Consider the following 15,199-nt stretch of genomic DNA (forward strand, 5'->3'; position numbering starts at 1 on the left):
ATTCACCTGGGAAAAAGAACTGTGTGCATTAGTATGGGTTAAGGGCTGACCTTCTGAAATGTCCTGTTGAGATCTAGGTGTCCCATAACCCAGTAGTGTGCCATTTTGGTTAAGAAGGCCAATGGTATTCTAAGGTGCAATGAGTAGCAATTCAATTCAGCAAGTTGATGGACATGATCTTCCCCATCTGCTCTGCCCTTGTGAGGTCACACCTGGATTACTGAATCCAGTTCTGGACTCCTCCCTTCAAGAAAGACTGGGAAATTCTAGAGTGTCCAGCAGAGGGCCACAAAGATTAGGGACTCGGAACATCTCTCTTATGAGGAAAGGCTGAGAGATCTGAGAGTGAATGACTGAGAGGGTTTCTAATCAATGCTTATATATATCTGAGAGAATCCTTTGTTTTTTGGCTCAAAGCTTGCTTTCTGAGGTATTTCTTGTGATAAGACTGACTTGTCTAGGAGATGAGTGATGGGTGTTGCTGTGTGGACAATTTTAGCTGTTTGCATTCAGAAGATAGCGCTCAGAAGTGTTTACTGGCAGAAGATCTGGCCTGTGACCAAATAACTCCAGCTTGCTATGGAAACTGGGGGATGATGCCATTGTATCCTGTGAAGGCAAGATACAAGTTGGCGCCTCCCTGCTCCATCTTATCTGCTGGCAAGGCCAGGAAGATAGGAACAAAGGAGTTTCCGCTAAGATCCCAGAGCCAGAAGCTGCCACTCCAAGGAGAGCTGACTCAACCACTTTGGATTTGAGCTGTCACTCCTAAGTAAACTGACTTGACCACTTTGAAAGCATTGAAAAGGGGCCATCATCACCATGGTCGTCGTCGTGGTTATCGTTGTCAACAGAACAACAACACCCGATGACCCACCACTATTGCTATTGAAGATCCATGACTGAACCTTGCTGGATCCATGGTGGTGACTATGTCCCGCTTGCTTCCTATAAAGACTCCTTGCTTCTTCTTTCTTACCTTTTCTATCGCCCTCCTTCCCTTCCCCATTACCCTAATTCATAATAGCGTCTGTCCTCCCCTTCACCATCTCCCTAATTAACATCTGTAATAAACTGGTCAGACCAACATTTGAACCGTTGTTTCTTAATCTCACGCCGGAGATATAGATATTAAAAGAACCTCCTCTCCCTCCTATAAATCGGAGCGAGACAATATCTAATGGAAGGGAATCAAGTGCATTGGGCAAAAATCTTTCTGGTGATGCCCAGAAGCAGGACAAGGGGTAATGGGCACAAACTGGAATACAGAAAGTTCCATATGAATATGAGAAAATTGCTGTTTTCTTTGTGACAGAACACTGGAATAAATTGTCTAGAGAAGTTGTGGAGTCTGCTCTCTGGAGATATTCAAAACCTGCTTGAATACTCTCCCTTACAACCTTCTCTAGGGAACCTGCTTTAATGAAAAGGTTGGACTAGATGATCTCCAGAGATCTCTTCCAAACCCTATGCATCTGTGATCCTGTGATTCTATGATTTCTTTCCTTTTACTCATTGAAAATGATAAATCAAAGAAAAAGTACACCAGTGAGATGTACTGTAATAATTACTTTCCTTTTTTTTAACAATTTTATTTATTTTATTTATGTATACAAGGCTGAGTAAATTTTAGAAACTTGTTTGTTAAATCCACGCTGCAAGAAGCCTACAGAAGTTATGTTTTTAAGGAGAAAGTTTTTGGATAGAAAGCTGGGAGCAGACATTACATCTTAATATTGCTACTTATTTAGATACAATAGACATGTGTTATTTTATCTGGTTTCTATTACTGAAAAGGTGGACACTACAGCCAGGAGAGAAAGATGATTGACTCCAATGCGTACTTCATTCCACCCTCAGAAAATCATCTGAGAGATCATGGATGAGTTTCTCTTTTATCTCCCTCACTACCTCAACTGTAGATTGTTAACTGAAACAAAAATACCTCTCCCAGCCTCTGCCAGCCACAGTTTTCACTTAATCACATCCTCCATGCATTTGGATGATAAGACTTGTCTTTTCGTTCATTTTGAATTTTTTATTTAGTTTCTTCAAGACTGGTATTTCCAGTGCAGATTGAAAGGTCAAGAGTGAGTAACATCTAGTGCCTAACTCAAATGGATGAATTTTCCCTTCACAGCACTCAGCAGTAGGAAATACTATCACTCAGCATGGGATAAAATACATTCAAGATGCATTAGAAAATAATAGACAGGTATGCTTTTTTTTTGTCACAGATGTTAGAGTTTCAGACATTCTGTATTTACTTGAACAATTCCAGGATGCTCTTAATATAGATTACTAGAGATGACAAAACAGGAAATAAAATCACTGACTTATCAGCATACGTTCACTTTTTGTTTCCCTTCTTTTTCCAGTCATCCTTTGCAAACAACAACAAGAGATAGGCACAGCAAAAGATGCTGAAAGAAGTGTACAGCAGGTGGTACTTAGCCATTTGTGCCAGCCCAAACCATCTGCCACATCACTAGGAGGAAGGAAAGGAGCTGAATAACAGCTCAGACTCAGATGAAGAAAAAAAATGCAGGAGCTTTGGCTTAAATAGTTGAGAACAGAATTCATTCTCTACTTCAATCTCTTCACTGTTCTGGTTGGATATCAGACATTCTCTTACAACTCTTCTGCTTGCTCCAGTAGTGATCCAGCAGTTCAAAAGTGGGATTAGTATAAACAAGAAATAGACCATAAGCTTGCAGCTTTCCCAGACAATATTATGAACTCCACATTGTACAAAATCAGTAACCTTCTCTTAATTCTGGGAACAATTAAGTAAAAAGCTGAGATAGATACTGAAATTAATCCATAATATGCAAGACAACCAGCAGCAACAACATCAACCTTATTGATGCTGGTGCCTACTTATCTAGTCACTTCTCCTCTTGTTTAACTTAATTAATTTACCTAGAGAGATAAACAAGAATATTCTTCCTGTTTCTTCAGAAGATAGGTGGTCTTTGCAGGAAGATACAGGGATGATTTTCAGGTTTTGCAACAAGTAGTTATATTATTTCTTTGCTGACATTTCTGAGGGTTTTCTGAGAGTCAGTATGCACTCTAGAAACTGAGAAGATAAGCTCATCTAGATGGAATGAATGACAGGGAGCAATTCAAGAACTTGTTTATTGGCAAGAAAATAGTTCAAACTGAGTAAGTCAGCATAACAGACAGCTGGCAAGTTGAGAAACATGATTAGACTCAGCCTGAATTTGCAGCACAGAGACTTACATTCATTTATTTACTTATTTATTTTCTGGAGAATTTCTAAATTCTGATTTCTTAATCTGAGTTGTCTGTATTTATACAGACATTAGTCTCCTTTTTTTTCAGGTGAATCTGAAAGTTCAAGCTGATATGTCTAAATTTTCACTTCTTTTGCAAATAAACACTATGAGAAGTTAGTTTCATTATGGACTTCTTTAAAATATTATGGTACAACTTGATTTTATCACTTGTTAATTCACATCCTTTCCTACATGGGAATATAAAGATGTGTTCTATTTCTAATTATAATACTTATTCCCATTGTATTTGGTAATTGCTTATAGTCACGTTTTCTGCAGGATTGTCTATTGAAACACAGGTAGGGATGTCCCTAAAGGGGACATTAGAGGGTCTCTTACACTGATTTGTCACTAGTGCATTGCCCACTAGCTAAAAGGAGAACATTTTATAGACACTTACTCTTCTGTATTCATTACTGTTCTGCACCATAGTTGGTTTACAAAGTAAGAATGAGTCATGCCAGCATGGTGGGAAAAGAAAAAAAAAAAGAATTAATTAATTAATTAAATAAATAATAAAAATAAAAATGACAGTAACATCCTGATAAAATAACTCAGGGCTTTAAGAAATAGCACCACATTTTGACTCAATTTCCATACTGAGGAATTTCTAACTAATCCGTGATGGCACTCATGCCCTCCTTCCAGAACTATCTTCTTTGAACTGATGTTCCCATTCTAACTGCCCTGTCACATGAAGATGTATTCATCAGTTTTCTGCAACTTACTTTGGCTAACTTTATTAATCTTAATCTTCTAAAGACAATAATAAAAGTATTGTCTATTACCTCAGAGATTTTACCTATTTTTTCATAAATCACCATATCACTTGTTGACAATGCCGGCAAAAATGCCTCAGTGCTACACTTCCTAAATCAAAGAGCTGTCTTTTTCTTTCATCTTAATGCTAATGGTATCTCTTAAGAATCTACATCTTAGTAATTTTCTCTTAAAAGCATGCACAGAAGCAATCTTCACTGTTAACTATCTCTAAAACCACCAGCTGTATTTGGTTTATAAGGCTTTTCCCTCTTTCCTCGTTGGTATGCAAGAAAGAATAGAGGCAATTTTTACCTTTTATCACAAAAACATAAAAAATGGTAAAGCAAAAGAATTAACAGCACAGTAATTACATTTTAGTAAATAACAATTAAAAAAAAAAAAAAAGGCAACAGTCCACTAGCAAAGAGGTAATGATTGCAGCTTCAGTCAAGTACTGGACAGAGATACAAGCAAAGACCTGTCAGCCTAAATAGTGATGGTATAATTGCCATCTTCACCACGAGTCTTTTGCAGCCTGCAGAAGTGAAGCAGGAGGCGACAGAATCAGATATCCCATCACTCCATTAAATGACTGCAAATTGTACTCTGGCTTGCATATATCTTCACTCACAACAACTTCCATAACAAGATTATTTCCCTTAAAAATTTAAGAGGAATGATATTTCTCTCCCTTGCCCTGTAGCCTACTGATCACCTGAGATAAATCCTGAATTAAGAATCTGAAAATGTGAAGAAAATAAGAAAACAAGCTTCCAGGTAAGTTTTCTTAGATTTTTGTAATACTTAAACAATTATGGGTTCATTCTGCCACTGAAACCTAGCTCTGTATTTACTTGACAAATGCGCTTCCAGAGACAGCATACATCATCACAAATAAGAATGCAAAATAGTTAGAGCATAGCTGCACTCATTTTGTATTATTTACAATACTAAATTTAGTATGACTGTGATTCAAAAAGTTTGAGTTGTCATGTTCCTATAACTTACAGATTTCTTCCAGCATTCTTTCTCCTTTGTATTTGAACTAGTGTTTCTGATGCCTAGGTAGCATTAAGCACAAAGGGATAGTCACTGGACTGGCATCCACACAGTCATGCAGAACTGCTTTCTGTGACCTTCTGGGGACTTGTGGGAACAGAATCTTAGATGAAAGAGAAGGAATGTGTTACTTTGACTGTGAGCAGCTTACAAAATGTCTCTAAGGTATGCACACTGAAGCTATCCTGCACTGAGGGTTTATTGCCTTGATATGTGGATACTAAAAGCATTTCATCATACTTCACATATTTATTATTTAGATGTCTGTACCTTGTTCAGCTGCCTCAACTTTGCTCATAGTCAATGAACAAAAAATGAAACCCAGAAAGCTGCCTAAATTTCTTTAAACATTTATCTGAGAACATGCAGAACTATGCTATCAAAACAACTATGTCTTCCCAGCAGCTATAAGAATAATCTGAATGACTAGTTCAGATGCAGAAGTTTACTTTGTGAATAATTTAAGTTAGATAAGAGTAATTCCTTTGGGAACACCCAGAACATACATCAACAGCTGTGTAGTACCCACCCCACTGTCTTTACTGCATGGCACAGCATGGCACTATGAAATTGCAATTGTAGCCTCTCAGTTGCTAATTAAAACATGACCTAGAAGGTAAATATCATCTTGAAGACATAATTCCCTGAAACACAATATGGAATGGTTCTGTGAAAGAGCAAATGGGATCTGGAAGGCCAAAATAGCAATGACTAAGCATAGTCACTTTTTCTGAAGTGGGAAAGAAATAGTAGATATTGTATGTTTTGAGCTATTTTCAGCAAGGTGACACATGATGGTAAGTCCACTTTCACCCTGTAATCCTATCCCTGAAGAGACAGAGCTATGATATAGAAGGAGGATAACTTGTGGTTCTCCATGTCCACACATTCTGTCCCAGTCCTCTGACAGGGCTTCAGTTCCTATTGGAGATGAAATGTGTTAATTAGGGATGACAGAAATGGGTAAAACATACATATGCAGGAACTTAATGAAGAAAATGCAGTGATAGCACGTGACCAGAGGGCAGGTAGTACTTGTACCAACTTCTGGGAAAGCATTAGATTAAGACACTGCACAGAGTGCACTGTACTTCAGATTCAGTAAGGGGGAAAATTTGTGTATTATATGCAAGCTTGCTCCCAAAGAAGCTTCCAGTATAGGTATATTAAAAGGAAACTCAGAATTGTGCTTCTTTTATTCTCTTTTGTAATGTAAAGAACTCTCTCTGAAAGATGCATGGAAGTCACTAACAGTGTTTCTAATAGACAGTGCAAAGGTGTACACAAATACTTTTCACCAGGCGGAGTGCCAAAGTGTAGGAGTCTTAAATATTCAACCAAGAGAGTCCAGAAAGGATCATCTATCTGATGTATGAAGCACTGTTTTTTTTATGGGCATGAAGGAGAATAGTCAGTTCCTTCCTTCAGTGCCTAAGAACTCTTATTTCATATATTTGATATGAATAAAGACTTTGCGGGGGAATGAGTATTTCTTTTCAGATAATATGTGTTTTTAATGAATGTGTAAGAAAATTCAGAGGGACCAATTCTCTATCAGTTCAAACTATTATCTCTCTCTCTTTTTTTTTTTTTTTTTTTTTTTTTTTTAATAAAATTATGAACAGACATGCTGTTTGTAATTTATGAACTTTCATGATTCAGATAAGAACTGATCTTATCTGGTCTACTAATGCATATTCAATATACTGGTGGGATATCTGGCAGATACAGAATAGCATTGTTAAACTGGGATTCTCTGGGACATCCCACAGTTTCTGAGAGCCTTGATTCCCTGTTCTACAAGAGACATCTTTCTTGATCGTTTATTATTTCTAGGTCAAATGGCACTGGGTAGTGCTGTTACACAGTCTTGTTTTCTTAGTATACAAGCCAAAGTTTCAGTAATGAAAATATAATATTAATGTGAATTTGTGAAAATTGGTACAGGCAGAAAAGAGGTTTCTGTCCACAGCAATCACTGTTCTGTGTAAATTTAGAACAAATTCAGAACAAATGATTTTTCATAGGCAAACCTCTGGAATTCCTAACTAGATTATCTAGGACAGCTGCAGTTATAAAAAGAAATCAGGACACATACAACAAAAGTCTGAGAGAAGTTACTTCTTAGGGGTTCCAATGCCATTAAAAAGTAGTAAGAAAAGCTACAGTTAGAAGAAAAAGCAAATTTGCATAACATTCTGTGAATAACCTGGATGAAGTTTAATTATATAGGATGTGCTTATATAGTTATTTTCCATGAAGTAGGCAACAGAATACAATAAAAATCAGAAAATGCTGCAAGAAAAGATCTGAAAAGAACAATATAGAACTTTTCTATTTTTAATGGAGTTTGTAAAAATGTTTTCTTCTTTTAAATGCTTTTATTTTGTAAAAAAAATAAAATTAAAAAAGTTATGACACTAACGTGATAAAGAACAACAAAGAAAAGAGAGATAGTCTTTTAAGAAAAAGAAGAATTTATTGAAAAGGAAAAGACAACAATAGAAACTATTCTTTCACATGTGTAACATGGAACAACTTCCATAACTTCAAAGTGAAATGGTAGTGAAGGACAAGAAGTTTGTACTGCTAGACTCATTAAATCCTGATGTTCACCTTAAATGCCTACCCACTACAATGTACTGGAATGTACATTTTTTCACTCTTTATCTTTGCTAGATGTTTCTCCAAAGTCTGTCCATTACCAAATCAAATGATGTGGTCATCAGAGAAATTTTAGCTCTCCCTAGAAAATATAAAGCAGTTTGTCTCAAGAAATCCACAAGCTTTCATTTCGTATGATTTGATTCTCTGAGTATGTCATCATCAGTCTGTGAAATGAAAACACTTGAAAATAAAATTAATGTTCTTCACCTAATACACTATGGTAATGGTTGTTACTTAGTTCACTACAATTATGCATTAAAAATAAAATTGATTTTATTTCCTTACTCTATTTCTAAGGGAAAAACAAACAAAAAACAAACAAACAAACAAAAAAACACTAAAATTATTGTCCCCTCAAAAAAAAAAAAAAAAATTGGAAAGGCTCGTTAATATATAACTACTTAAATAAATTAATAAATAAAATTATTGAGATAAGCTGCAGTGGTGTAATGTGAAATTTGACTTCCATTGATTTAGGATTACAGAGCAGCATGTTTAGATAATAAGTAGAAGGATCTCAGATAACAGCTTGAGTGAGTCATTGGACTACTGTGTTTAGTCTGAGAAAGTGTGTTTATCTGAAGGACTCTTGGGACTAATATGGTTCCTCTTCAAAGCCTGAAGCAGGGGTAAAAATCACAGCCTTGGAGCCTGGCAGGATAAACATGCCCTGTGATTTGCTAGCAATTTGAGAGATGGATTTCACTACAGAGCACACTGCTGTTGTCAGGTTGAAAACTGTCTGCATGAAAATGAATTCATGTGCACACAGCTCCAGACAATGGAAAATCTCCCTGAAATGACATGCCATCAAATTTTAAGGCCAATTTTTCAAGTCTCTGAGTCACACCTGGGAAATATACTGGTGCACTAAGTTTATCATGAAAAGCTCACATTTTAACAAGCAAAAACTGGTGCAATAATCTTCACATATATCGCCTCACTGTCAGGTACAGAAAGCCATTTTTTTCTGCATATTTTCTGTTTTGTGACTGAAAACAACTTTTTTTGTTTGTTTGTTTTTTGTTTTTTGTTTTTGTTTTTGTTTTTTACATAGGACCATCTTAGATTGATTTTCAGTGAAGAGAATTTTAAATTTAGGCATGAATTCTGAACATGGAGACTAGATAATGTGCCTGCAGGAGGTAAGCTGTAGCAAAAATAGAGAGTCTTGTGTCAGTCACTAGTGTATAAATACAGCAGAAGGAATAATTGCTGCATATGGTCTGGGAGGAAAAACTCAAGCTGGACTCCAAGAGTAGCAATACATATATACATGTATATATATATAAAAAAGAATAAGAAAGTAAAAAAAAAAAAAAAAAAAAAAGTATATAGGGATTGTCAGACTGATAGCAAATGTGAAGGGAAATGAAAAAGGGATTTGATGTTTGACTGTTTTTTCCTTTGCATCCATCAGTTTTCTTGAAATCAAAGCATTCCCACCATTCTAAATATAATATCAGTAAAAGCAGACTAGGCTTGTGACACACAAAATGAAAAAAGAGAAACCTCAAGAAATGCCCCATGGACAGGGCTGAATAAGATAGTTCAATCTATCTTTATAGAAAGTAGTTTGTGTTTGCAGACATCATTGATACTTTTTTTGAACAGAAAAGGTGAGGCTAAGGACACATCAATTTTAGATTTAAATGTGCCACAGAAGAAAATATAAATAAGAACATATTTTGTTGTTATTACTTTCTCTCTTGCTACACACCAATTATTCAACCTTTGTAATAGGAACTTCTGAAGTGCTGTTTGTGACAATTTGCTTACGTGCAGGTACATTACATTACTAATATCTGCATTTAACGTTCTCTGGGGTAAACTTAACCTTATTCTGTCTGAAGTTGATTGCTGTGAGCAAAGCCAGGTAATGCTGCTGGCAGGTGTAGCAGGCAGTGAGAAGCAGGGGTAGGGAGTTCAGTGAAGAATGATTACTTACACCAGCCCTAACTGCACTTAGGAAATGCTTCTTTATCTTCTGTGGAAACACAGATTTCAGAGGAACATTATAGAAGAATCAACAATGATATACCCAGAATTCACAGAACATCAGTCTATGTCAGATGAACGTGAATCCAGCATATTTAATGGCGTCTATGTGCATTTATGAAAATAAGATGATCGGTCACTTAGTAAGCAACACTAACAGTTCATTCCTGTTTCTCGTGTTATTTTGATAGTTTTTACCTTCAGAATTCTGAGAACTAGAAATGTATTTCTGAAACACTGTACAGGTTTTCACTGCCAAAGCACCTCTATCTGGCATTTAAAATATCCAATATTTTTATCTAACTTCAGATATAAAATCTGATTTTAACTCTAGACTTGTCAATAAAAGAATAACATTAATTATTAACAAATCACAACATTTGGTCATTGTTGAATTTATACATGTACATGTACACCTGTAGTTACTGCTAATGTACTACAAGGAAAGGAGAAACACCTTACCTGAAACATATTCTCTAGTACATCCTCATACATTTATGTCAATCATTTTCTTTCTACCAATTTTTTATGTTTCTCAAATAGGAAGGAATTACAGATTTAGCTTGTTAGTGTTCCAAAGTGATTAAGATCATGATTCAAAGCTGGTAATCATAGCTATTTAGCTATGATTGCAAGGACACACAGAGAGAAATGAGACATTCACTATGTGATGCATAACTTACAACACCATCTTTGTCCCTAAGGCCCAACATAATGTTATCAGAACTACCATCAACCGGTGGTTTGGATTTCTACCCTAAGTTACTGAAGATACAGAAGGGTTTCAACTTGAATTTCTGCAAGAGTGACGTTAAGTCCTCTGTGAGAAAAGAGGTTATGTTTGCTGTTGACTTTAAAGAGATTTGTATTAAGCCTTGATTTATTCAGGAGTTGTGTGGTGAAATAGAGAGCCAGCCATTTCAAAGCCATCTGTAAAAACAGGCAGCTAAATCCAGAATACTTACAGTGGATAGATTCTAAAAAATAAGGGCCTGGAAAAGTAGGAAGAGCTTCCTAGCAAAGGTAACACTGAGATATGCTACAATGATTACAGTTTGAACTGGAAAAATAGAGAAACACACAGTAGAGATTTTATGGTATCATTTCAACTTCAATCTTGAAGTAAAATACCTATGCCAGTCTGACCTTAGCTGATAAATCTATTAAGTTTGGTTCTACTTCCACAGGATTCTTCTCACTCTAAAATCATCAAAATCTCTACACTATTCTCCATTATTTGGTCATTACATGCTCTGTGCCTCTAGTGTTGAAATTAGTGTCTTTATTTTTAATAAACAAACAAGCAATTAGACAAATATATAAATAATATATAACATATATATATATAATAGAAATAAAATTCTATAGCCTTTCTCTGTTATTCCCAACCACATTCTTTTTTTTTTTACGTTTTAACATTCTATTTTTTTTTACCACACTTTTGATAAAATTCATAATTTCTGAAAAAAAATTCCCATTCTCCAATGCCAATTAAAAATTAGGTTTTAATGTACACTTTTTATATGATCAAGAACTTGAAGTAAGGATTGTACATAAAAATTGAAGCATACAGGGACCATGATAGAATGGCTTGGTTTGGAAGGGACTCAAAGGATTATCAAGTTCCAATCCCCTGCCCATTGGCAGAGTCACCAAATTCCAGATCTGATACCAGACCCAGGTTGCCCAGTGCCCCATCCATCCTGTTCTTGAGCACATCAAAGAGTGGAAGCAGGGAAGAACTTTTCCAGTACGTCACCACTCTGTCTGTGAACAACTTACCTTGACAACCAATTTGAACCTTCCATCCTTGACCTTAAAACAATTGCCCCTTTTCTATCACTATCTACCGGAGTAAATGTCGATTCCCCTCCTGTTTATAATCCCCTTTTAAATACTAGAAGTCTGCAATGAGATCTCCTTGCGGCCTTCTCTCCTCCAGGCTGAGTGAGCCCAGTTCCCTCAGCCTGCCTTCGTAGGGGAGAGAAAAACAAACAAATTCCCAGAATACTGGGAACATACCTATGAAGAGGAAAAATTGTATGTTATTTTGCTCTTCTTTCCATTAGAAAAAACTGGATGGATGAACTCTGACTCATCACTCCTCTTCGCCTCTGGGTAAGGACGTAATCTGCTTTTAGCATTTTAACTCTACAGGATCAAACTAAAGTGACTTTAGGTGTAGAATGATGTAGAAATAGATAGCAGACCATTTTAAAGGCTAACACAGGACATAAAACTTGAACACATAAACACTAACACATAAAACAGAAAGGATGTGGGGGTACTGGAGCAGGTCCAGAGAAGGGCAACGAGGGTAGTGAAGGGCTTGGAAAATCAGCCCTATGAAGAGAAGCTGAGGGAGCTGGGGCTGTTTAGTCTGGGGAAGAGGCGGCTGAGGGAAGACCTTACTACTCTCTTCCAGTACCTGAAAGGTGCTTACAGCGGGGTAGGTCTCTTCTCACTGGTGACAGGTGACAAGACAAGAGGAAATGGCCTCAAGTTGCCTAAGGTAAGTTTAGGTTGGATGTTAGGAAACACTTCTTTACAGAAAGGGTGGTTAAACATTGGAATAGGCTCCCCAGGAGCCTGGTTGAGTCACTGTCCTTGGATGTGTTTAAGAGCCATTTGGATGTGGTGCTCGGAGATATGATTTAGCAGAGGGTTGTTAGAATTAGGGTACTATGGTTAGGCTGCAGTTGGACTTGATGATCCCTGAGGTCCCTTCCAACCTGAGTAATTTTATGATTCCATGATTCTATGAAAACTTTACAATATTAAACAGCTGGAGATGTAATTCCCCTAATAATTGCATACTAATAACAAAACAGGACTGAAATTACAAGGCTCAGACCTCCTGAATGAGAAAAGATGCTCCTTCCCCTTCCCCATCAAAAGTACTGATATTTTCAAACATATTCTTAACAACTATAATGTTTCCCCATTCAAAAAATTTCTGATGCTATGCTAGAATTATAATGCACGGGAAAGGTCTTGAGCCTATTTTAGTAATAAATCATAGGTCAATTAAATTCACAGCACTGGAGACTTGCCTTGAAATCTAGTTTGACTTTTCTCAAAAATCAAATACTATTACTGGAGACTCAGAAGCAAATTACTGGTTAGCTGCTAGGACTGTAACATTTGAGGTCAAGGAAGAATACTTCAGGGCATCTTTTGATCTCTGGAAGTCATTTGAGTTTACTTTGAAATTGGTCTATATTTTGTTCATACATAAAACTCCCACCACAATTCTTCTGAATCTTCTGAACCTTATAAGACTGAATCCTTAATGCTGTTCTAATTTTTGGTAGTAGACAGCATTTCCTACTACTTGCAGTGAAGAGCTAAGGTACATTCAGATGTTTGGGAAGGCAAGATCAAGGTTTTCAGGCTTCCTAGATCACTTTTTTAAGGACTTACTGTTCCTGTTGACTGACATTCCTGTAAAAGATGTGCTTATACTATGAAAGCTCATGAAACTATCCAAACCTTCAAAGAGTACCAGACACATACTTCAGGAAAAGATCAAACAGCTGCAATATTTTGATTAAACAATAATAAAGTTTTGAGATGAAAAAAAAACAAACCAAACCAAACCAAAACATATTTCTTGGAACCCCTCTTTTACCTTAGTGTATATGAAAAATGTAATTTCTTAACTGATGTTCACACACGCATATACATGCTATACATATACTGTAAATTACTTGAGCAGGTTTTTTTTTTTTTTTTCTTTTTTTTTTTTCCCCTTCAGGTGAACATTTGATGTTTAAACATAATCTGGGAAGAAGAAGAATGGTAACAAAATACTTCATCTACAAGTATATCAGAAATTTCCTGCGATATATAGAAAAAGCAGTGATGAAAAGTAGAAAAGACAAATTAACTTTACCATTTATTCATCTCATTGCTGTGATAGATATTTCTGTGTACATGAGAAAAAGAAAGAAAAAGCTTTTTAGCTTCTACTTGATTTTATTTTTCTGTCTTTTCTTGTCAGATTTTGAAATTGTAGTATGTCACAGAAACAGTATAATCTCCTTTGATAATTCCTCAGTGTAATTCTATGATTGCTCCCTTTATGTTTAAATAAAGGAGCTTGTTTCTCCCTCTATGACCCATATATCTAAGGTTAAGTTCTTTGTCTGTTATCTCTGATAGAACAGTTTACATTGGAAAACTACTCACCTGTCCAGCAGTGTCTAGAATGTCCAAATAGGCTGGTTCATCATCAATTCGGACTTGAGTTTTATAGGCATCTTCTGAAAAAACACAATGCAACACATAGGAATGGCTCAGAGAAAAGCAAAAAAAGGTAGCTCCTCTAACCTGGAGTCAACTTTCTAAAAACTCACAGAATCACAGAATCACAGAATTGCCAGGGTTGGAAGGGACCTCAAGGATTATGAATCTCCAACCCCCCTGCCACATGCAGGGCCACCAATCATCCCACCTAATGCTAGACCAGGCTGCCCAGAGCCCCATCCAATCTGGCCTTGAACACCTCCAGGGATGGGGCATCCACAATCTCTCTGGGCAGCCTGTTCCAGTACCTCACCACTCTCTCTGTAAAGAATTTCCCCCTGACGTCCAACCTAAATCTCCCTTCCCTCAACTTAAAACCATTTCCCCTTGTTCTGCTGTCACTCACCCTTTCAAAGAGTTGATTCCCCTCCTGTTTGTAGGCTCCCTTTAGGTACTGAAAGGCTGCAATGAGGTCACCCCGCAGCCTTCTTTTCTCCAGGCTGAACAAGCCCAGCTCCTTCAGCCAGCTCCTGTCTGAACTAACTGTTTTCTTTTCAGTAACCAATACCTTTTCCAAAATCCTAAAATAGTGAAAAGCATTAGGGAATACCCTTATTTTTTCTATTGCAATATTTCAAAATAATGTGACAGTAAATTTACCTGATTTAAAAACATATCCAGACCACATTGTTGCTTGAGTCACCAATATTCAGGGTCTCTATTCTGGTGCTAGGCACCAGATTTCCACAGAGACTTTCCAGCAAGTAGTTTCAAGAAAAAAAAAAAAAAAAAAAAAAAAACTTTGTCTAAATTATTGAAAAATTCTCCCTGTAGCTGATGGAGACTTCTGGATCAGACTTCCTAGAGCAATTAATTAGACCACTGCAGATCTCTGACCAGGATGCAAATCAATTTTTTTAAGAATAAATTCTGTAGTCAGTGTCTTCACATTCAGCATTGCTTGAAAGGGAAAAAATATATCTGTTGGATCATTCCCTTAGATCATGCTTCTGCCAAGATAAATTTGGAAAGTGAAAAACAAAACAGGAGACCTACTATTTGCAGAAATCATTTTCCTCACATTTCAATTTCATTTTACTCTCAATGTTTGTGTTTCCCTCCTAAGGTTAAACACAGCTCAGTAATTTGGCCATGTTTGTACT

At 36.5% G+C, this 15,199-nt stretch overlaps 1 protein-coding gene across 1 annotated transcript in view; it reads right to left on the reverse strand.

Moving 5' to 3' along the window:
• RIT2 (Ras like without CAAX 2) overlaps window positions 1-15,199 on the reverse strand; it is a 183,004-nt gene that overhangs the window by 91,585 nt on the left and 76,220 nt on the right. Inside the window, 1 exon segment of the mRNA XM_090131322.1 lies at window positions 13,980-14,053. Coding sequence (XP_089987448.1) covers window positions 13,980-14,053 — 74 coding nt within the window.

The sequence above is a fragment of the Phasianus colchicus genome, chromosome Z (genome assembly GCF_987193195.1).
Source record: "Phasianus colchicus chromosome Z, bPhaCol1.hap1.1, whole genome shotgun sequence".
NCBI lineage: Eukaryota > Metazoa > Chordata > Aves > Galliformes > Phasianidae > Phasianus > Phasianus colchicus.